Source organism: Rhipicephalus sanguineus, chromosome 5 (assembly GCF_013339695.2).
Source record: "Rhipicephalus sanguineus isolate Rsan-2018 chromosome 5, BIME_Rsan_1.4, whole genome shotgun sequence".
Taxonomy (NCBI): Eukaryota; Metazoa; Arthropoda; class Arachnida; order Ixodida; family Ixodidae; genus Rhipicephalus; species Rhipicephalus sanguineus.
Window position 1 is genome coordinate 20,024,673 of NC_051180.1, and position 24,727 is coordinate 20,049,399.

The 24,727-nt window shown below is 45.0% G+C and overlaps 1 protein-coding gene across 1 annotated transcript; it reads left to right on the forward strand.

Moving 5' to 3' along the window:
• Positions 1 to 17,944: 17,944 nt before the first annotated feature.
• LOC119393341 (NPC intracellular cholesterol transporter 2) lies at positions 17,945 to 23,906 on the forward strand. Its single transcript, XM_037660314.2, has 4 exons — positions 17,945 to 18,093; positions 19,314 to 19,421; positions 21,960 to 22,138; positions 23,810 to 23,906. The coding sequence occupies exons 1-4, from the start codon at positions 17,994 to 17,996 to the stop codon at positions 23,891 to 23,893; spliced, it is 471 nt and encodes a 156-aa protein (XP_037516242.1). The 5' UTR covers positions 17,945 to 17,993; the 3' UTR covers positions 23,894 to 23,906.
• Positions 23,907 to 24,727: the final 821 nt, after the last annotated feature.

Here is a 24,727-nt window from a genome sequence, read left to right on the forward strand (position 1 = left end):
GCACACTCACCCCAGACAATGAGCGATCCCAAAGTAACTTGTTGCTCACATCCCAAAGAGCGCTCGCGATTCACACACACAGACACGCACCATCAGCCCACAGCCACAACAAACTTCAGAAACAAAAACAATTCGCTGGCGCACCGGTGGCGCCCTCTCTACCCTCAACCGAGGAGCATATCGTTGAGCGGAACGACCGTTATGCAATGCGCACATTTATCCTTCAGCGGCCGTCTTCTTGTAAAGAAGGATGCAACGCAAATATAATTGGGACTTTGGGAGTGTAACAACGCACTTCAGAAATAAAAAAAAATGATTTCATTTGTAGCGCGCTGGATGCTGTTGCTTATTTATCCGGGATTTACCGCTTTTGCAGTTGGCAAAAGCACAGCATTAGTCAGTTTATTCAGAGTACTTCAACAGCTCTGTGCATTTCATCCAATGATGATGGGCAGTAACGCGTCTGCAGTAGTGGTGGTAGAATACTACACCATGGTTGTACTGCTACTCCTGCGCATTGATGCTACAATCTGAACCTCCTCTCATAATATGTCCCTTACCCACGCGAAGAGCGAGCGGCCTGCGTTTCTGCACTACCGGTTTCCAAGGCATGCCCCCAAGCGCAGTACGCGTACTCCGGCATCTTTTCCTTAACGGAGAAATTATTGAGGAACACTCCACAAGATCGGAATGCAGCACGAGAAAGAATACAGGGCCAACTGTAATGCCACCTCGCAAGGGAGAACCGTGATCTTGCCGCCATTCCTCTAAGCTGTCGTGCTGTATCGCAACGACAGGCGCGGGCGGGAGTCCTCATGCGTCGTCTGCTTCATCCAGCAGCAGACGACTTCCGCTTCGCGCTCGCGCGCGCTGGCGTCCGTTCGCCGCCGCGCTGACGCCGCGCTTGTTTCAGTGGACGAAAAAAACGAGGTTGGCGCAGCTCCGATATACTACACACATTCACAACCTCTTGCATAGTTGCGCTTCGGGGCCGCGCCGACCGCGTTCGCGCGATCTCATCAACCTCACAAGGGGGAGGGGCTTGCGCAGGACGCGCGAAATGGTGCTATAAAACACTCAACGAGGCAGCCAAGTGATCAGCAGAAAACCGCTACAGATATATCAACTGCGGCGTGTATTCGTCTACGTAGGTGCCACTATCGGCGGCACATTTCGCGAAGAGCGGACGTACGACGATCATCGTGCTGTGCGAAAGGTTTGAACAAAACACAACCGCCGAACTTGCAGCCGCGTGACGTTCCAAAAAATGAAAAAAAAAAGAAAAAGGCCAGAGGGAAGAACAAAAGGGACGGCGCAACGCTCAGGTTAACCTCAGCCTAAACCCCCGCCCCCACATAGCTGAGCCACGGCACACACACACACGGCCCGGGATGCGCTCGCGCGCGCATAAATCAACGCACGCGCGCGCACTTTTAAAGGGCACGAACGTACACTACGGCGCGACCACGGTTGTTGTACGTACGATACAGGCGCGCTGTGGCGAGTTCGCATTCCGCCCACCTCGCTGATTACCTTGGGCTGAGGCGCGGCGGCAAATTGCAGCGGGCCCATGCAGGCGCACTAGCATTTATCTCGGGACCGAGAATGGGGCGAGCGGGGTTTAGGGGGAGGGATATAAGCGGGGGGCTCACAGTACGGCGAGAGCCGTAGCGGTGATGACGCAAGGCCACGTCTCTGCGCGAACTCTATGGGATATGCCAGCATGCCGACCGGCTGGCTGGCCGGCCGTAGCCAGAGAGCTAGGGGCGCACCACCACTCCGGAAGTCCTGGTCTCCCCCCCCCCCCCCCCCCCCAATGTTCTCGTGTTATACTCGGCCGTCGAAAACATCCTCAGTGCGGTCGTTACGGTATAATGTCGAATACCACCGCAGAGGCCAACATAGCCGCGTCGCCCTCCCTATAATGGCAACTATAGCGGCGTATCAAAAACCAGTCAGCGGGTACTTCGTCCGGACAAAGTCAGTGCAGGCAATTCCTATCGGGCGCCTCCGGACTCCTCTCATGAGGATGAGAGATATGATGTTCAAATTAAGAAAGTCCGGCGCCGGCAGGGCGCCGCTTTAGATACCAAACACATAAAGCAACGTTACTAGATCGAAGAACAATCAGTTGTCATGAAAACACACGACACGAAAGTCCTGCGCACTGACGGCCGACAAGTGCTGCTTTTGCCGCTTTACTCCTCCCTATCCTTCCACCCTTGCTGTCCGAGTTTGTGTCTTCTTGGCTGCATCCAAAACTCCGAGTGATGGTATCCCAGTCACACGGGACGGTGGATGCGATCGAACAAGCGACAAAGAACGGGTCGAGTGGCCGACCGTTCACAGATCGTAAACCAGGCATCGATGCGCAATGTAGATGGCTCTACAGATCTCCACTAGAGTTAGTGGAGGTCAGTGACAGTACGGCGCTCGGCGACTACCCGATAAATGTTCAAAATTGCGACAGGTTAACTCATCGTAGCGCTATGACTTAATCAGTGATCCTCCTGTTTACTTACCTGCTTAAATTTGAGTACGCGAATGTGAGTTCACAGCAGCTTTATCAACGACCTTCATATTTTGCATGCGTGACTATGTAGTAATAGTCATAAGCACACATACACATATGTGTATATTATATGCCGCAGTGTGCAGAAGCGCAGTCTGCACCCCCCCCCCCCCCGCCCTTACCTCTCCTTCGGTCAAAGGCATCAAAGCTGGTTCTAATCACAGTCTTCACTGTTCTGAAGATAGCCATCTGTCGTTATCGTTCTTCACTTTAGCGAAATTTGCGCTGGTGCGATTCGCAATATCGCCTGGTGATAGCAACCGAGAGCGAAGGTGAATAGTAATGAAATGTTCAGTGCTCATTTGATCGGGTCTTTCCACAAAAGCTCGAGCAGTGGACATTAAAGGTACACTGAGTAGAAACACTCAATCAGTCCGTACTTTAAAAAAAAAAAAGGTATTCTTCGGAAGCTCTATCATCGTTGTTCTTGCAGAAAAGCATCGATTGTTCACGAAAATGAAGAACAAACTTATTCTTTTTTTTTTCGAACTTGTCAAGTTCTGTTCTCTCTACATTTGGAACCCGAGCAGACGCAATGACGTCACGGCTCGCTATATAGTGCGCAAATTTTACAGCGGCGTCGCCGCTATAGTCTTCCGTATTCGCGCCACTTCTGGCTGTGTGTTTACGTGTACTTCTGATTTACCAGTCCCCATCTCACGGTATACACGCGTCATTTCTGGCACCGCCAAAAAATTCAGTGTGGAGGCAGTGACGTCACTCTTTGTACTGCCGTGTCACAGTCCAGAAAGGAAGTGCTCCCCCTCTCCGGTCCATAGAAGTGGTGCAGCTACGATTGTACTGTTATCTTTTTAGTGCATACGTGAGGTGTTACAGTATATGCACCAGGACGTGCGCAGCGCAGCCCTTTTCGGCGGCCGATCGCGCGTGCCTCCGTCTCGCTCCAGCGCGACCGGAAGGAAAAGGGGGCCGGCGGAGTCGATCGACGCCGAAGATCGGGGCCGATGTGGTCACGAAATGCGATTAACCACCGCTGGCTCGCCCGAGCGCCATCGAAAGCTCGTGCCGCATGATAATGGTATACGGGCTTAAGCACATTCTCTCAGGATTTTCACCGGGGAGACAAAACAAAGTTGTTCGTTTCGAATTTATCATTTCGCAACAGCTTGCATGCACTGCGGAGGAAGAAGCGGGGCTTACAGTATAACATAGCAGTACTGAAATACATATGCGCAATGAGCAAGGAAAAAAGACAAAAAGTGTTCAAGGATCTTTTGCATTATAAAGGCAGGAATGAACGAAGGGCCTATGATATCACGTTTTTGTTAAAACCGGTTCATAACTGTCCGGACTCGTTGTCAAGCCGATAAAAGGTTATTTTCAAGTTCAGACCGTCCCCCCAACAGCAAGATATTGAAATTTTGAAAGCTAGCACAATCGTCAGTTCCGTCTGTCTTGCCTTTGACAAGACGCTATAGGTGTCGTGTCAATGACATCCAGAGCGTGTCACATTCAATTTTCGGGTGTAGTCATATGTGTTTGCAGACGAGCGATACCAGCATAAACAGGAGGAACGGTTCTATGCAGGAACTTATAGTCATTGTCGACGCAATGGACAGTTTAGAACGGCGCAACTCAGATGGCACAGTAAAGTGTGATGGACGACCCCGAAAGCATCCGCGTCAGTTACAATTAAAGCTGAACGAATTCGTTCTATATTTCAAAACTAAATCTTGGGGTTTCGTATGTCAAATGCACAATATGGTTATAAGGCACGCCTACTGGAAGACCATGGATCAATTCTGATAACCTGGAATTCTTTGACGTATTCATATCTCAGCATACGAACGCTGCGTGATTTCGTCAAAATGCGTCCCCTACGGCTGAAGTTGAACTAACGTTACCGATGCAATGACGGTTTTATCTTACTCCCCTTCAGCTCAGCAAAAACCACAGAGTATAAAAAATGGTGGAAGCTACTACTATGATAAAAGCTACTAGCCGCTGCGTGTTTAACGGCGGTGCGTAGCCTCAGAGACTGCACCGGCGCATCTTTCAGCGGTACGATCTCGGAAGCCATGTTAGAACACGTAAGCACGGATAGCAGTAGCGCGAAACTAAACATACTATAAGCACGCGCCATTCTAATAATAATAATAATAATAATAATAATAATAATAATAATAATAATAATAATAATAATCAATCAATCAATCAATCAATCATTTATTTAACGTGCCCAGGAACAACCGTAAGGTCTTTGTGCAGGCGCACGCAAAAAAAAAACAAAAAAAATAAACTATACAATACAGACAGTCTTCAGAAATAAAAAGAGCAAATACACGTAGACAAAGAGAAATGAACACAAAAGGGGAGGAGTAAAATAAGACAACACGAGAAATATTGAAGGGGAATGAAAAATTAGATTGCATATATACAACTATGCGGAAAGACGGAGAAGGGAAGACTTTGTACATTGTGCCATACTATGTCAAAACAGTACAAAGCTCGGATAAAAACAATGATTGTGGACTATGAAAAATGTCAAGATCAAGAAAATTAACATTATAGAGACTTTGTATTCTGTGAACGGTAGAGTGTTGGAAGAAGCAGGCGGGTACATGAAACGGTCTGTTCTCTCTGGTTAACTTACGCGGAATTCGAAAATTAACACAATTGAGAAGTACAGGGCAGGATATGATACCGTGGACTAGCTTGTAAAGAAACAAGAGATCAGAACGATTTCGTCGGCAGTGAAGTGATGGCAATGATAATAATTCAGCAGTATTTGAACGAGATTTTTTAGCAAAGCGATGGTTATATATGCTAAGGAATTTTTTCTGGACTCGTTCAATGGTGTTACCGCTGGATTGAGCAATGCCATTCCATATCACGGACGCATACTCCAGTTGAGGAAGACATAGCGCGGTGTACAATTTTCGGAAGGGCATAGGAGAACGGAATTCTCTAGACAATCTGCAAACACAGCCTAGGGTGCGAAGACCCCGCAAAGCAACACGCTTAGCGTGAGCAGAAAAGTTTAACGCGCTATCAACAACAACACCAAGATCACTGATCTCATAAACCTTGCATAAGGACACAGAATTGACAGAGTATTGAAATGACACGCTAGATGTTTTGCGAGTGATAGACATGAATTTTGTCTTCGAGGCATTCAGAGAAAGGTTATTAGCGTTGCACCATTCGGAAAAAGAGCGCAAATCTGACTGCAGCAAGCGACAGTCGTTAACTGAATGAATTTCCTTAAAAATCTTGATGTCATCGGCATACAAGAGGAAAGAAGAATTACGAATGGCAAAAGAAACATCATTAACGTAAATTAAAAATAGGAGTGGGCCTAATACTGACCCTTGAGGGACCCCACTAGTCACTTTATACAAAGAAGACGTTTGGCCATTTACCGCTACATAACAATATCTATTGAGCAGATAGCTCTGCAGGAGATTCACAACCGACAAGTCAACATCAAATTGCGCAAGTTTAACCATAAGCAGTGTGTGGCTGACTACGTCAAAAGCCTTGCTCAGGTCACAGTAGAGTACGTCAACCTGTCCTCTCTGAGAAATAGGTGTGGAGATCTGCGTCATGAAACTAGCAAGATTTGTGGTAGTTGAGCGGCCAGCGAGAAAACCATGTTGATTAGGAATCAATGAGCTTTTAACACTAAAAGACAATATTTTGTGAAGAGCCAGCTCGAAGATCTTTGATGTGGCACATAGTAGAGAAATCGGGCGATAATTAGAAACATCTGTTTTAGAGCCCGACTTAAATACTGGGAAAACACGAGCAGTTTTCCACATGCTAGGAAATGTGGAAGTGTCCAGGCAGTTATTAAATATCGTATAATAATAATAATAATAATAATAATAATAATAATAATAATAATAATAATAATAATAATAATAATAATAATAATAATAATAATAATAATAATAATAATAATAATATTATTATTATTATTATTATTATTATTATTATTATTATTATTATTATTATTATTATTATTATTATTTGCTCAACTGTCTTAATTTCCAAATTTCACGTAAGCTGACCAGAGAGATTAGACCTTTCCATGTAACCGCCTGCCTCTGTGAACATTCGACCATTGGCAGGATACAACGTCTTTACAATGCTTACTTTTTAGAGCTCGATGTTTTTGACGGCTCCCAGTCGTTGTTCTGCTCCGAGCTTTGCACTGTACTTACATAGCCTCGTACACTGTTGACATTTTTTCTTTGTTTCTTTTGTTTTTGTTTTTTTTTCTGCCTGCGCATAGTTGTATATGTGCAATTTTATAACGTTTTTTGTCCCTGATATTTTATTATGAATGTTGGCCTTTTTATCGTGCGCCAGTACAAAGCCCTTACGGTTGTTCCTGGGCACGTAAAATAAACGTTTGATTGATTGATTGATTATCCACAGTAAACACGTACCGAATACTTTAAAAAGCTTGAACGGCACAACAGAAAACAACACAGAAATACAGGCGCCTGTGTTCGTGTTTTTCTTCCTCTTACGATGTGAATGGCCAGCCAAGGAGGCATTGGGCCAACTCAGCTCAGCCCCCGAAACAAGGTTAAGCACGTTAAGGGACTGCGAGCTCGTCCGGCTGCACACTGCAGCTTTCCCCTAAGGTTTAACCATCACGATATTGGTGTATATGGTACGTATGTGGCTAGTAAAATTCAAGTTGAATTTAATGTCCCTTGCTAATTACATTGTGTACATCCCGCGTCGAGTCTCCACGATCGTCTACCGGCGAGGACAACGGTGCACGGACGACCCCAGAGGCCACGCTTGGCGCATATAAGATTTCGTGCGGAGTACTGCAGGTGTGATGCTGTTGTATGCACGGGAATGCCGGGATGTGGCGGCTTTAGATCGGCGCTGTTTTCGGAGAGCAAAGGCGCGCCTAAGCATGCAGTTTCGTTTGTCATGTTCCATGAAAACGGCGCGCAGACAGCTGTTTCTCTTACATACCGAAAAAAAAGATGTTTTGCTTAGTTACGAGAGCGTCTGTTCGTGTGTACGATTACATGGACATTAAGATATAGCAAGTCGACCGCTAAAGATTGGCAGTATAGGTGACATGCCCCGCGCTCGCTTTGCGACCAGTGCTGGGCAGTATCGAAGATACATGTATCTTAGATACTATCTTAGATACTCTATGGGTATCTTGTATCTGTATCGCGATACGTCTCGCAAAACGAGTATCTGTATCTGTATTTCCGATACATTCAGCAATGTATCGTGTATCTTAAGATACAAGATACTACTATAAAATCACCACCGTGCGAAACAATAAACGTCGACCGGAATTCCGGCTCTCAAGCTGATATTGCTGCCACTAAGCCACCTGAATAAAACTAACGACAGTTACGTTCTTGTATATTTCCACCAGAGCACTCCAGCGAGCACAGGTGATGAGGTTTAGACGTCCCCATTGGTGGAGCAGAGTCATGTGATGGCGCTCGATCCATCTCGACAAAAACAAGCGTGCGAACGTCTACGCGCAGCCTACCTTTCTTTCCCTAGATGTTTTCTTTCTTTTTAGTTATGTTGATGTCATCACACTTCTTCATAGCCACTGAACTGTGCTGCGTACTCGAATGCGTGCGGCGTCTTTCGCACAAATTCTGATGCCGCTATACTCTCGCTATCGAAGTTTTTCTTGCGTGCTGCTTCGTTGCAAAGTCGCAAGAATGCAAAAATGGGGCTGCTTTGCGTCTCGCGGCTTTCACACATCAGCGATTTGAAAGATTTCGTGGATGTAAGCTTGACTTGCATAGGTACGATGAGATTGACTTACATACAAAGGATATTCTAACAACCGTCCCTCTATCGGTGCCGACGTTAGATGCAATAGAACGAGCATTTACGTAACAGGGATATTTTGACGTACTGTGCCTTTGTTCTTCCTGTTAAATTGTTAGAGAAGTTCTTTTAATGATAATTTGATTGTTGGCACAAGTGCTTTATTTGCTGTCCTCCGTTTGCATTCCGTACATTACCTAGTCCTCTGCATAGCTTTAACAGCGAAGCTGTTTAGCAAATCGTTCCTTGTCCGGCGAACCAGAAGACTATCATCATCATAAACGGCTATGTGCCACAGAAATTGGGTCAATTCCCCCTACTCACCACTGGTCCCCTAAAAATGAAGAAGGCAACAGTTAGCCCAACAAATGGCTGCGAAGCGACGGCAGCGAGCCGATGAGCCCGAGTACGTACAACGAGAGAATACTAGGTAACGGGAAAGGAAACGGCGGCTTCTAGAAGGCCCCGAAGCGATGGAAGGCCTACGCCAACGACGATGGAAGGTGCCCTATGCCGTCCGGCTCGTCTACTTGAAAGACGAAGACTGGTAGGCCTACATCAACGACGATGGAAGCTTGCGCCCGATGCCGTCTGCTAGTCTACTCGAAAGACGAAGACTGGTCCTATATAGCCATAAGCTGATCGGTCTCATGCGCCGTAACAGCAAAGTTCATCCCCGCTACAGCCAAGTTCAAGCAACAGTTCAAGCCAAGTTAAACCAAAAGTTCAGCAACGTTACAGCCAAGTTCAAGCCAAGTTCAACCTCGCAAACGCCAAGTTCAAGTCAAGTTCAAGCCTCGCTACAGCCAAGTTCAACCTCGCTACTGCCAACTTCTGCCTATAGATACAGCAATAAATATGCATGAGACCGATCAGCTTCGCTGTGTATCGAGCTTTGCGCGGCTTAGTGCAAGCTTTGAGCCATATTTTTCTCCCGTCTGTTTATTGTTGTATGTCTTTTGTAAAAAAAAGTTCTCTGGTTTATCCTTATTTTCACTGTCTGCGAACGTAGTTTTATTTCATATTTTGCGGGCTTTCTTTAAAAGCCCGAAAATATTCACGACGCAGCATGTACACTGTCAAAAAAAAAAAAAAGGATCGGTCGTTTTTAAATGCGCTCTACGATGTGTCGAAGCGCAGTTGGCGCTAAAGTGGATATTAAAAATGTCGCGTAATTGACCTTATTTAATTAACCAGTTAAGCTTATGACAAAACATGCCCTAACGAGCACCACATGACGGTACACCAAATACCTTTGGTTTCATTCAGCGGCAGTTAACCACTTGTTTTTTTTTTCATATTTGGTTCAACTTACGTGAAACACCCTGTATTATTCACTTTGATTGTTTAGTATGGAACCACCTTGCTATTTGACTTAAATATATTGATTTTCCTTTGTTTAGGTCACCTTAAAGTATTCTTATTGTTACAGATCTGCAGGTAAGCAGAGCGAGAAGTGGCAATAGTGTGAATAGCAGTGATAACCTGTGGCGCTTTGTGCCTCTAGAACACGTCTGAGACGTTTCCTGGCGGCTCAGGTTCTCTCGAAGAAATGGTAAAAGATTGCACTTTAGTGAATATGTTCCCAGCGAACGCTTTACGCCAGCAGATAAGTAAAATATGAAAAATCACTGCAGTTTTATGTCCTCAATCAATTGTGCGATTATATAGTTAATCGTCTTCACACGATGCGTCACAAACAGTATCGCTACCGGCGTTGTTGCTGCTCTACACCTGTTGGTGGATGCGGTATTACAAAAGCAAAAATACGCTTGCGGACAAAGTAAGACTGCACAGCGGTGTTTGCGCCATCGTGCGGAGGCATCTTAATAAGGTTCTTGCAAGTAGATGGCAACCTGCTAGCTGGTCGACAAGTAGAGCCGCGACAACCATAAGTGACAGAAGTGTGAAGCACAAACCACTAATAGCGCAGCGGTTAAATCCCAATATGTTGTTTATGAATGAAACTAATATACCTTGAGGAAGAAAGTTAGTATCTTATGATACAAACAGGTATTTTATTAAAATTAAACAAAGTTGATCGCAGTTAAGAAATTTTCAAGTAAACACATTTCTACATAGGCTTTTGCTGCTTCATTATAAAGATCTATATTAGCAAATTTGCAAATGTATGTACACACACACACACACACACACACACACACACACACACACACACACACACACGCACACGCACACGCACACGCACACACACACACACACACACACACACACACACACACATCGTAATATTACTCTCCTAATAAAAGAATGTAGACATGAAGAAAAATGTCTCGTTAATTGCTACATTTGCTTTTCCCCTACATCCTGTTCTAAACGTATCGGCAATTTAACATTTAGTTATTTTTTATTTATATATGAAAGAAATATGGGAAGGTAGGCTACGTTAGAGCCGGCTATCCCATTATCATGAAAGTAGTATTGAAGAAGCACACAAAGACAAGGAAACATATTAGGAAGAATAAAAGAATGAGAAAATAAAAAATAACCAGAAACACTACCCTATTGGAAAAAGACAAACGGTGGGCATGGTGGAAACCACCATCCACCATTATGGTAGATTAATGCAGTGGGTGGATGGCGGACAAGGTGGGTGGATAGTGGACAGTAGGTTAGGTGTGCAGATGGTGGACGGTAGCCTAGGTGGGTAGAAAGTCTGCTGTGTACAAGGTATGTGGCAGGTACGGTAATGGCGGGCATATTTGTCAATGAACTGTTTCCTTTCAATTATCTTTCAGTTACATTTGAAAACGTATTTGCCTGTTACACAAGGCACACAGGTTAACCACAGAAAACAAATTGTTAACTCCCAGCTTTCGTTCCATGTGTGTTATCAGGCAAAACAGGCAGCATAACGCCACGTTTGAACTAAGCAACAAACAGACTGGCTCAGTGAATAAGTTTATTCACTTTTCTACATTTCTTGGTGCTGCGCTTACTCGTTTGCCTCGACGAGCAGCTTCTGCAGAAAAGACTCGTAGAACACCCTCACCACTACATTATGGCAGTTCCTCGGTAACTCTAATTGAAGCGGTTACAAAGAGATGCATTTTTCCAAGCAACGTGAAAAATATCTAAAAAGCATCATTAAAAAATATAAATGCTGTGTTTAGGTAATCAACATATTGAGGCGTCTTACACTCCTTTCGCACAATGAAATACATACTATAGTGAGTCCTTGTTGCAAGTATGGAATGTTGTTGGGCTAGTTGGCTCATATAGATACAGCAGACACGGCAGCAGACTGGCTAGAAACCACAGCTATGCGGTGAAGTCGCACTCCATTTTAGAATGCGACATGCCTACTGTGTCGCCGATTAACATGTCTAGCGTGTCGAAGACCGGCGATAAACATTGGCTGTCGATAACTAGCGAAGAGCCGATGTTTATCGCCGGTCTTCGACACGCCAGACATGTTTATCGGCGACACAGTAGGCATGTCACCTGCAAAAACGCTATGCGACTTCACCGCATAGCTGTGGTTGCTAGCCGGACCTATGCGCAACTCTGTTACCTAACTCTATTATAGACTAGAGTTACTGTATATGCTACCTTTGGTAGCAGAGTTGCGCATAGGTCTGGCTAGCAACCGCAGCTATGCGGCGAAGACGCACTCCGTTTTTGCAGGCGACATGCCTACCGGGTCACCGATCGACATGTTTGGCGAGTCGAAGACCGTTGATTAACTTTACTGTGAATGACTATAGTGGCAATCCAGTTCGCTGCAGCGGCGCCTATCGAGAAATAAAAAAAATTGGCCCGAGCGTCAGCTTCTCCGCAACGCATGGTTGCTAGCGGCGTTTGGAAGACAGATGCGCAACTCTGCTACCTCTAGTCTAGAATTGAGTTACTGTGGCAGTAACTCTATTCTAGACTAGAGTTACTGTCACAGTAACTCTATTCTAGACTAGAGTTCCTGTATATGCTACCTTTAGGTAGCAGAGTTGCGCATAGGTCCGGCTAGCAACCACAGCTATGCGGTGAAGTAGCACTCCGTTTGTGCAGGCGACATGCCTATCGTGTCGGCAATTAACATGTCCGGCGTGTCGAAGACCGGCATATACAGTAATTTTATTCTAGACAAGAGTTGCTGTATATGCTACCTTTAGGTAACAGAGTTGCGCACCTGTCTTCCAAACGCCGCTAGCAACCATGCATTGCGGAGAAGCTGACGCTCGGGCTAATTTTTGTATTTCTCGACGCCGCCGCGGCAGCGAACTGAATTAACACTTGTCATCGACAGCCGATGTTTATCGCCGGTCTTCGACACGCCTGACATGTTAATCGGCGACACGCTAGGCATGTCGCCTGCAAAAACGAAGTGCGACTTTACCGTATAGCTGTGGTTGCTAGCCGGACCTATGCGCAACTCTGTTACCTAAAGGTAGCATATATAACTCTATTCTAGACTAGAGTTACTGTATATACTTATATACAGTAACTCTAGTCTAGAATAGAGTTATATATGCTACCTTTAGGTAACAGAGTTGCGCATAGGTCCGGCTAGCAACCACAGCTATGCGGTGAAGTCGCACTCCGTTTGTGCAGGTGACATGTCTACCGTGTCGCCAATTATCATGTCTGGCGTGTCGAAGACCGGCGATAAGCATTGTCTATCGATGTCTAGTATTAATTCAGTTCGCTGCAGCGGCGGCGTCGAAAAATACAAAACTTAAATTGGCCCTAGCGTCAGCTTCTCCGCAACGCATGGTTGCTAGCGGCGGTTGGAAGACAGATGCGCAACTCTGCTACCTAAAGGTAGCATATACAGTAATTCTATTCTAGACATACGCACAGCGCCACTCCACGGTGTCATGTATAACCTTCATTCTTGCGTTGCGCTTGCAGTCTCGGAGGATAGCGTCTCCCGGCATCGGTTTTGTCTGGCTGCCGACAGACGGAACACCGACCACGTCACGAGAGTATATGGTCGGCTGGTGTGCTTAGGGAAGCAGAACGTATTTTTGAATGTTAGTTGAGAAAATAAATAATAAAAGCTTTGAATCGCAGGGGAGAAGAAAATGAAAGAAGAGAGCTAACCTGAACGTTTGCGCTGAGAGCACGTGCAGGTAGCAGCTAAAAACAGTCTAAAATGAACACGGAGACTAAAAAAAAATCAACTGGCAGCTTATGATAAGGAAATCCGTGGGTACATCACGCCGACTTCGCCAACTTTGTGGCATAGGCGCCGTTCGACAAAAACGTCCCTTCGACGTGGTACGCAACCTATGGCCCTTGTTCGCGGTTAGACTGCTCTGCTGTACACAAAACGAGCCTGTTCGTCTAGCTCTAACAACTGTAGTGCCTAAAGACAGGTGTTTCATAAAAATACCATAGAGTGATTACAAAATATCGACACGATTACAAAGGGAACATTTAACTTAATTGCAAAGGCTCCGTAAGGGTGCCGAGATAGCCGTGTTATAGAAGCTCCATCAAGGTGTCCAAAATAGCCGTTTTATAGTTGACAACTTGTCGACGGGCGCCTATTTATGTGTTGCTATCGAAGTAACAGACGATCACGAGGTATGCATTGCCAGTTTGTCGGTGTAACGGATGCAGAGGCAAAGAAGGGCGTAGGCTGTCCGAGGCCTCCGGTTTTAAATATAGAAAAAAGATAATTGATTATATGGTGGAGAATTGTCAGATACAGCTCAAGGATCGACGTCATGAAAGCATGGAGCGCATGGAATAAAAAGAAACGAATCTTTCCCCGCGCGATAGTAATTTCTCAACACGGAGATGATAAACGTGAAAAAAAAAGTTGAATTAACGGCGTTTGTGGCGCGAGTAGCTGTCATGTTTCAACAAGGGATGACGTCAGATTCATATTTTGTAATGAAACATTTTCCACAGATTTTATTAATTTAATGTAACAAGATTTATGATCATTTGAGGTATTTATGAAGGCCCATGGAAACGCAGAGATAAAATAGACGGAGTATTGGTTACTATTGTCCTTGCACAGCGTGAGCTAAAACAAAAAAAAAAGAAGATAAATCACCCTGATTTTTTTTAGTAATCCGCCACATTCATCAAGGAGCATATGGGGACGCGTATGAATGATGTGATCAAGGTGTATTGGTGAAACGTTGTCGAATCTGTTGGCGAACACTATTACAACACAGCAGGAGGATTGGTATCTAATTAAGTACGGAAGGAACACATAAAGAAAGAGGCAGTACTTGAAACTTTGAAGTTACTTTGTTAGACGTGTAACTACACCGTGGGTGGCTCAGGTGCATATAGGCTCAGTGAGTGCTTGTAGTGTCACAGGTACTCTTCCCCTCGAAACACTAATCTACTTAGCTTCGGGTAGTCGTTACAAGGCACTGGGCATTGTAAATTAATACGCAGTACCCCAACAGTCCGTGTGTATTTTGTGGGACACTGAATCTCAAACTTAAATATTTAGGACTTTCTTATCCTGAACCGAGGACCCTAAGAGAAGTCAGGCGAGGAAAGCCTTCTCGCAGGTCACAGTACGCGCACCGTATATCAAAACGGATCAACGATAAGTCCACCTGTCCAACCAAATCAAACTACTCGTGCAAGATGTTCTGAAGGAAATAGAATTTTCAACATTCTAGCCGACTATCGGTCTTGTCAGTTTCCTTACTGGTGAGCGTTACGCTCCGCATGCTATCTGTGCGGTATGCGCGTTCACGAGAATAAGGAGGGTTATTCATAAGGAGAGGGAGACTTAGGGGTCTTTCGGTTTCTACATTGAAATTTGGCGTACTTATTCTACGGTGTTCTGAAATTCTCGAAGCGCTCTCTCTCTATCTGGCGTATTCTTCACGGACTCGTACATTCGTAATGACGCGGATGTTGTTTCGAGGCGCGCCGTAAAAAGTACATAAGTAAAAGATGCAATGTACGCTAATCCTTTCATTCCTGCACATTGGATATATCTGTAGCTTTGGAGCCCGCCCTTAATCTACATACGTAATATTTTTCTGCGTGTCCAAATAAGAAAAAGCTACCAAAGGAAACGAGATAGCTCCGCAAACGTGAAATGATGACAAAGCACCGTTGTTAAAAAAGAAAAAAAGAAAAAAAGAAAAAGAAAACACGGGAGAGGGAGCATTTCGAAGCTGGAGGCTCAGGAACGGTGAGCGTGGAAGATACTATGCGTCTATTCGTGGGCTTCAACCACTAAGGCTAAGATCTGGCGTGACCACTGGGAATGACTGCAGGTTACGAAGGAATCTGAACCTGCGCAGCGTTCTGACGCCGTTGCTGCCTGATTTCGTACGCATTGTACGAAAACAACTTTCCGAAACTTCACCTTCCATAATGGCTTCGGTAAGTGCAGAGAAACTATTTTGGCCATGAGCAATGTTCGACACTTATATGGGGCAAGTATATATGGGATATTATAGCAGCGCGTACGATGGACCAACTCATGAAACAAAGACAATGAAGCCAGTCTTAGTAATGTCATCTAAGTAACGTCTAATGGCGTATATAGACTATTTTATAGATGCGTCTAAGTTCCACCATCTGAGATGTTAATGCCGTCAGTGAAAGGTAAAAGGGAGCGGCCACCTTCTAAAGATGGGGGGGCCACTTTGCCAACGTAAAAGTATCTGTATCCCCTCAATAAAAACAGATGGTTTCCCAACAACGCAGGCAGTTGAACCCAACACGTCCCGTATTGGAGGCTGATGCTGTGCCACTTCATCACAACTGCGGCTGGAGGGCACGCGGGCGTAAGCCGACTCACTTTTCCTCTTTCCTCCAATGTGACGCGCCGACATTTACATACACCACGTAAGCCGATCTACCCGCCTCTATCTGCCTTCTGGAACACTAATGCGATTCATCTTCATAGCGTGTTACAGCCTTATATTACGTGGGCGCGATGCGTTAGAACCGCGATGCGATCGATGCTCCAATCTGTTTGTTCCTTTATTTACGCTTACTGCACCCCTTCATGAGGCTATAGCCGGGGGGGGGGGGGGGGGGATACAAGATATTGTACGTACATACAAAACAGAAAAAATACAAAAAGTAAGTCGCATTCAGGTATACGCGACAATTCATAAGAAAGAAATGAGACTGCAGACTCTGCAGGACGTGAGCCTAGCTGAAAAAAGAAATAGTAAAAAACCGCGACAATGGGGCCGTGCGGCCCGTCAGCGCGATAACACATGCGCTCGAGGTGTCTGCCTTAGTCCCGCCACTTAGTTGAAGGTTAGGAAGGCGCTTCTTCCTAGACATGTAGTGTAGTCTAAAAATTACAATTATTATTTCAACTCGTAGCACATACGACTTTCTTTTTTTTTTTTTTTGTTCGACTCCCAAATGCGTCGAAGCGTCGTAGGCAATTCAGAGTATTGAGGAACTCTATAGCGGGCTGAATAAAAGGAAGCTCCTGAATAAGTGTGACAGAATCCCACCATGTTTTACGGGGGGAAGGGGGGGGGCAGAGACGTGCGAACATACGCGTTGTGTTTTGACTGTTTGCTCTTCGCGGGTTTCCTCCCGCCCCCCCCCCCCCTCCCCAGCAGGAGAAAAATGCCCCTCCCCCTCTCATTGGTTCCTGGCTCCGCCTCTGTCAGAATTCCGACCGAGCAGACTATAATTCGATATTTCTCTAAATTCCTAATAATATCTCGGGTCTAACGTCCCAAAACCACGATATGATTATGAGGGACGCCGTAGTGGAAGGCTCGGGAAATTTCTACCACCTGGGGTTCTTTAACGTGCACCTAAATCTAAGTCCACGGGCCGCAAGCATTATCGGCTCCATCGAAAATGCAGCCACCGCGGCTGGAATTCGATCCCGCGACCTTTGGATCATCTTCTAAATTCTTGACGTGCCGCCTCGGTGGAACATGCGATCCCGGCCGCGGCGGTCGCATTTTCGATGGAAGCGAAAATGCTAGAGGCCCGTGTACTTAGATTCAGGTGAACGTTAACCAACCCCAGCTGGAAGAAATATCCGGAGCCCTCCACTACGGCGTGCGTCAAATGATATCGTGGTTTTGGCACGTAATACTCGAGCAATTCTTCTTCTTCTTCTTCTTCTTCTTCTTCTTCTTCTTCTTCTTCTTCTTCTTCTTATTATTATTATTATTATTATTATTATTATTATTATTATCAAACTCCAGACGAGGTGCAATCTCCAAATATATCTATCCACAATCATCCGACACTCACAGCTAGTTATCGCGTAAAAGCATTTGCGTCAATTATTTTGATAAAACGTGCCGCACCGAACAGTGTCAGTGCGGCATTCAGCAAAATACATCCAGTACTTTCGACCCGCTATGAGAGATTGACAAGCTATGTGCGTAGATATTAACGCGAACGCATTGTGCACTCCCATCGTAATCAAACGGCGCGCGGCCCACCCACTCACCCGGGTGATAAAGTTTATTCCTGTGGTGAGTGGCGGTCAAAGACGAACACTGCCGCGTCACCGGTACTGCATCTCGGGCACTCGGGTGGTTCTGATAAGAAGCTACATATGAATGACACGGACGCGCCTATTGTTTTCGAAGTGGGCGTTGTTCTAGAATTATCGGGGCGACGCGACTTATAAAATTGCGCGCGGCTCCCTGTTCAACCACTGCCACCGGTTCCTTCAGTCACTATGGCCCATCAGTGTGCGCTCCTCGCTCTTTGCCTCGTCGCTGCCGTGGCTCCAGCTGTCCATGGCGACCTTACCCAGGTCCAGGTCGAGGAATGCTCCTGTAAGGCGTTTTCTGTTGCTGTTTCACTCGTGTTTGCTCAGGAATAATAAGGAAAGCTTGTTTCCGACGTTGCTGCTTGCCGTTAGTTTCTGTTGCGTAGGCAGTATTGAACAAGAACTCGGTTTCGGGATGGTTGGTTCGTAGAAAATAGGTAATATGTTGAACAAAAGTTCATTAAGATAGACGGTAACACTCGTGTCCTACAGTTACTTTTCATCGCGATGTGGCCTGATGCGGATCGAATTTCTTGACCGTGATTGGCTTCTTTACGCAAGCTGTAGGAGGGAGCCTGATACTGTTGAGAAATTTGATCAGGATCGGGCTCAGCAGTGCACCGTGTGACACCGGTATGAGAGAGGCAGGATAGGGCACTTATTTCTTCAATATCCCCCTCATCATAATTCTTGCTTTCTTTTTGTTGGATTTCGCGCATTAGATTGCATGTTTAGCCTTGCACCGCCTGCGGCTATCAAGCTACATATGCTTGCCATGCCAAGATTTCGGCTATATGAATTCCGATTTCGTTGACACATTGTGACACATTGTTTCGCTAGTGTCGTAGAATAAGAGATGGGATCGAATGAGGCTTTCCCACTGTTGATTAAAAAAAACTCACACATTGTTCGTGTTGTGTATTTGACTGTGGTGCCGTATTCTCCTATGGCGTTTCCTTTCGGTATGTTTAAGGAAGCGTAGCCACGATATCTATGCATATTGTGCATAGTACTTATAATTCTTCTTGCTAAAGCGGTGTTCCTTGTATAGATTACATTATATTTTTTTCGTTTTTTATATTTCTTCTTATTTTTTCCCCTGCTGTTAGTATTTGTGTCCTAGAGCAGTTCTAGCTATTGCTCGAATGTCATGTCAACCAATGAACATGTACGTGTCATTTGCTGTCTTCTTCATGCTAATCGCTGTACCGGACTGCTCGTTGTTACTGCCTTGTATTGTCTGGTCATTGGGTCCCGCAAGCTACTTACGTAGCTTTTAACCCAACACAACCATCCAGCATGTACATACTGGAAATTAAAATTGAATTGAATATTACAAGAAAAAAGAAACGAGCGAGGGAGAATAGAGAAATAGAGAATGTTTTAATATTCAAGTCATGTTGTTCACATCTTGCCGTCTTCTGGACGTTTCGTATTGCTGGAAGTGGTCCCACAGTGAGGATGCTCACAGAAATGACACGACCGTATTGTTTCCTTCCTACGCAGCTGGATCCACGAGCAACGTTGATGCTGTTCGCATTAGCCACTGTTCCACGCTGCCATGCACCGTGACGCTGGAGGACAAGCCCAAGGTTGAGATCGACTTCCACGCTGGTAAGGAAGGGCCACCTTAAAAAGGACCCCTAAACAAGGTCTCAAAATACGAAGATCGAGCGCGTCATTCTTTCCTGGCGTTTCCGGCCTTTTCGGAACACTTAGTGACGCCAGCAGTCTGTTCACGTGACGTCATGAGGAAATAATCTCTCCATTGGTCCATATACTAGGGATATCAGTTGTGAATAGTCTCCTACCATGCTTTGCCATGCAGTCGCACGCCGTTCTGCCTTGTCACGTATGACTATTACGCGCGATCAACAGATTTCACTTCGTATTGTGCGTTTTCGACTGCGCAAGCGGAGATAACATGCGTGTAGCCGAAAGGCGCGAAATCTCGATAGTCTCAGCGCTTAGTGTTAACTTTGTGCGCATCTTTTCTGAAGAAATAAGTGGCGAGGAGGCGAGGAGGCGCCCGTAGGAAGGGTAGTGAAGAGAGAAATAAACCCCTCCCTCGTTTTTAATAAAGAGACCTCGTTCCCATCGCAAGAAAACGTAACACTTCTAGTTGGTTGGTAACAACTTTATTGATAGTCCTGCAGAGCTTTCGCTGACCGTGCCTTAAGTTAATTTAAATCGGGCCTTAGACGTTAATTTAAATCGCATTGAATGACGCTTGCAGGCCTTGCGCGTCCAGGTGTCGATCATCGTCGAAGATGGGAGACCACACTCCTAGAGCGCCTTGTAGCACGCCCTCTAATACAATGTTATCGAGGTTCAATTCAAGGGCTAGCGCGACATGTCAATCGCTATATTGCCCATAACTACTGAGACTGATCGCTCTGATAAGGCTTGCTAGCAAAACACAAAAATATTCAGCTTTTGACTTGCAAGCTTACCGGTGTCACATTCTTTAATTACATTACCCAGTGCCAGTGAATCAGTGTCTCCTTTTGAGTACAAGGGCGCCGCTCTGTTTGTTTTATTGTTTCCGTTTTCTTTAATTGCATAATATTCAAATGGATGCGAATGGAAGTTTTTATTATTAGGCTTGCTTCTTTACTTGAATCATGCAAATAATATTGTGTTATTTGTAAGGCGCATTGGACCAGCAGTGAAGAAAAGGCATTAGTACGCGGGCTCAAAATGTTATATTTAGTTTATCGCGAACATGTAAATGTAGATAGGAAATTATAAATTAAGTCGTGTAGCCCACGCCGAACGCGTTCGTCTCAGTCGTTCAAGATAATAGCATATTCGTGCAGCCCCTGCTTGTTCAAACAGCCGTTTTTCCCCGTACCATCCATGAATGAAACGCATTACCTGTACATGTCCTACAGATCTCAACCATATCATCGTTCGGCCACGCTCTCGCTAATCTATGACCTAAGGTGTTCCCATACCGTCTGTCGCTTTCCAGATAATGTGCGATATAGACAAAAGATAAAGGCGCCTCCATTTCATTGTCTGAGCAGATCATTGTGTGAACATGCGCTCTACTGCACATTCTTGGAATTTTTTATTCTTTTTATTATTTTTCGACAGTGTCGTTATTTCTTCTTGTGATCTCTGCATTTCTTATCAATCTTTTCACCTACAGTATCATATGTGTTTAATTGGACATATGCTATTACATAGTTCCACATTTTCTTTTGTGCAACCCTCTCCTGCCTACGGCTTGTAAAGCAAGTAATTTACAGGCATTAGTAATAACAAGTACTATATTGAATAGAAAAGGGTGCTTTTGATGCCCGAAAAGAAATTTTGCGAGAGTCGAATATTGCGGAATATTCTGCAGTGCACGGTGCGTTGCAATGTATGCTGTATATATCCTTGGAGAGCGAATCGTCGAGTGTACCAGTCCGTGGAAATGAACTGTAAGTGACTACTGTATTGGAAACTGCGTGCTGTCACAGACAATTAGCTCATTTTAACTTTATCTGAACTAATTGTTTATGAATTTCAACCTCTTTTGTCTTTAATATTCTTTGTCGTGTGTTTGATCGAGCCGGTGAATGTTTGCTGTGTACTGTGTCGGTCTTGTTTGTTTGAAACCGCCCTATCCTTGCTATTCACAGTAAGCTTTGTAAAGAAGGAGCAGGCTACTGGGCGTCACAGACCTAATAGTAATGAAAACAGTTCCCAGGCCCCTTTTTTGCAAGAGCAGACAGGCGTTACGAACCTCTCAGTCAACTGCTCCTTCCCTGCTATTTAGTTTTATTCGACGTCCCTGCGCATTATTCTTCGTCAAAAAGAGTACAGTGGTAATGTAATATTAAATACTTTGTTATATAATTTCTTGTACCGCACTTGAAATTTTGAATACGGTGTTTAACTTCTTTTTGTGCTTGTCCTCAGTGACTATCATCTTGGTTTGGTTATGGCACAAACCACACGTATCGTCGTTCTGCCAGTGAATTGTACTGCTCGTATGTAAATGCATTGTAACCACGATACCAATCTCCTGGCCCCGATGGCGCATGCGCGTCGGCACTGACTTGTGGATGGCGTGGACGGGCCTCGAATGCCAGAAAAAATCGTTAAATATAACAGACAGTGCATACGGCGTCTGTGAGAGTGCCTTCTGGTTACTTCCAGCCCACGACTCCAAGACTCTCCGCGTGCGTGTGCTCGGTGCCATTGGCGACATGGCTCCTCAGCCTTTCCCGGCTTTCAAGACGGACGCCTGCAACTTCATGGGTGTCAGCTGCCCCTTGAAGGCCGGCGAGAAGTACACGGCCAAGTTTGACCTCACCATGTCTCCCACCTTCCCACCGGTTAGTAACTTCTCGGTCTTTATAATATTTCCCATTGCTCGCTTACCATCCTCAACAGTACAACATTAAATCAAAGAAATATTTATTTCCAACAATTTGTTACAATTTGTTAGGGTCCCTCAAGCGAAAAGCTCAGCTTGAAAGTGCCTGACGGCCCTTTATGGTAGCAGGGCGGTCAGGGTAGAGGAAAGCGAAGCGAATATGCATGTACGCCTATATTGTGTATACTAATGAGAGGATGTCACATACTAGACTCAGCTCTTGTTTAACAGTGGTAATTGTATAGCTATAAAATAGTAAAAGCAGTCGACAGCGCAACTCTACGTCACAGCCACAACTAGCATGAACACAATACATATACCAAAAAGGAGAACAATACATTAGTAACATCAACTTTGGAAGTCATCCATTTGTCTTTAGAGTACAGGCGCCATTTAACTATTGAAATACAAAAAAAAAAAAATGCAGCCGCCGCGGCCGGGATTTAATCCCGTGACTTTCTGGTCAGCAGTCGAGCGCCGTAACCACTAGACCACCGTAGTGGGGTCAACTGTGCGCGCTCGTCTTGTGTATACCTGTGCGTTCTTTTTGTGCCTCCTTCTTTGTGTTTGAGCAGCGCGCTGCAAGTTTCTAGCTGCTTGCCATTCTTCCTGCGACATCCCAATTTCTTGCTATCGCATTCATTGCTTCGCCCTTGAGGCGAAACTGGGACTTTTTCAAGCAATTAACGTAACAGCCAATGGACAAGCTGGAAGGTAGCGCGGTCGTAAGCAGTCATACTCCTTTACATAAGTGGAGAAAATATTAAGGCGAAAGCCCTATAGATGACTCATGAAACGCGAAAAGTGCCCGTCAGCGGTGGCGTCAACGTCAACACGAATTGTACAAAAAGTCGTATGACGTCATACGGTATTCTGAGATGAAGCATACGAGATTTGAATATGTAACGTCATCATAACGTCATGGATAGCAGAAATTTGTGACGTCATCATAACCTATGATGACGTAATCGAATCACATCGTCGCTTGGTCAAAGGTGGGCCGATCCTGAAGGCAGTGCTACACCACGTCAGGTGAAGCAACCTTCAGGGAGGGGGAGTTTCAAAACAGTCGACTGAGAAGAAGAAAAATGTGGCTTTCGCACCTTTCGAGTAGCTTTAGGCGAATGCGTAAGGGGCCGTGGGACTTTTGTGTTGTAGAACAGCGTAATCACTTGCACGCAAGCTTTGTTGTAAACGAGCTGATCTAGCAAAGATTAGTTCTGCGCATTTTTGTGTCGAAGCAGAATTGGTGTAATCGAAGGTGTACGCCTACGTGGACAGAAAATTGTTACATCGTCTTTTATTTATATGTGTAACTTTGGAGCGTTTACCGCACGTACGAATCTGTACTGACGGTTTGCTATGAATCCATAACCGTCCCTCAGCACGTAACAAGCAACAGCAACAAAGAAAACATGTCCATTAGCTCATGAAGTGTTCCTGGCATTTGTTTCTCCTTGCGAGATAAGTTCGACTAAATTCAGACATCCCAAGTGGACTGTGTTTGTACATGGTAACAGGAAATAAGCTTTTAAATTATATTGTACAACAAGAGCCTCAACATGAAACATATTCGCCGAGAAATGAACGAAAACTTACAAAGACACTTCGTTTTGCACTTTCATTCAAGGTCGCCGGAAAGGCTGTCTTCAAGGGCCAGGACGCCGCCGGTGAATTCTTCTGCTTCAAGGTTCCCGTGGAGCTCAAGCACTGAATGACCTATGAACAATAAATATGTCCTACCTGGTCGCATCTACTTACTGCATCTGTTGTTAATGTGCTCCCCGAAGCATGCTGAACAGAGTTGCCAGGTGGAAACGACAAAAAAATAGCCAATGTAGCCAAAAGCAGGCACGCATGTGTGAAAAGAACTGCGCTATTTTTATTTATATGACAAAAGGATTACATCGGAGATGCAAATATGTGAACACTTTAAATGAACACTTTAAAATCAGTATTCCTCAGATTCGAGCATAAATTGACGACCTTAGCAATCATTTTGCGCAGGGCGACTAAGTTTCTTGCGCTCCTGCAAAAATGACACGATCTGTTCACACGCAATTTGTGCCATTCTCCGGTGTAAAGTAGCAGGGCAGAGAAACGTATAGCTCCGGCCTTCCTTTCTACAAATAATTCTTTCCACATAAAACGTTTAATACAGAAGTAAGTTACACAAAACTAGCGCTGCGCAGGAAATTTGGATACTTTATCAGCGACAGCTTCAGAACTTTTATTGAGTGGAAAAGATATAAATGCCGTCGCGTTCTTACCACACAGAAAACTAGATGAAAAGGTACAACGCAGAAGTACTTCCTCTATTTACGGACCATTTAAAGCAGAAGAAGTCGCTTCTGTTTCTTGAGACCGCGGCGGGAATCTGGCTATCATGTCTCAGTCTGCGGAGTGTAACTATAGCAACTGCTTGATGCGTTTACAAGGTTTGGTTACTATTTTGTGAGGAAGCGTTCAGTCATGTCTGTCTATGCAATCTCGTCAGCAAGACTATAGAACGGAGTGGTGTTCTTAGGAAATTATTGATAAAACCTTT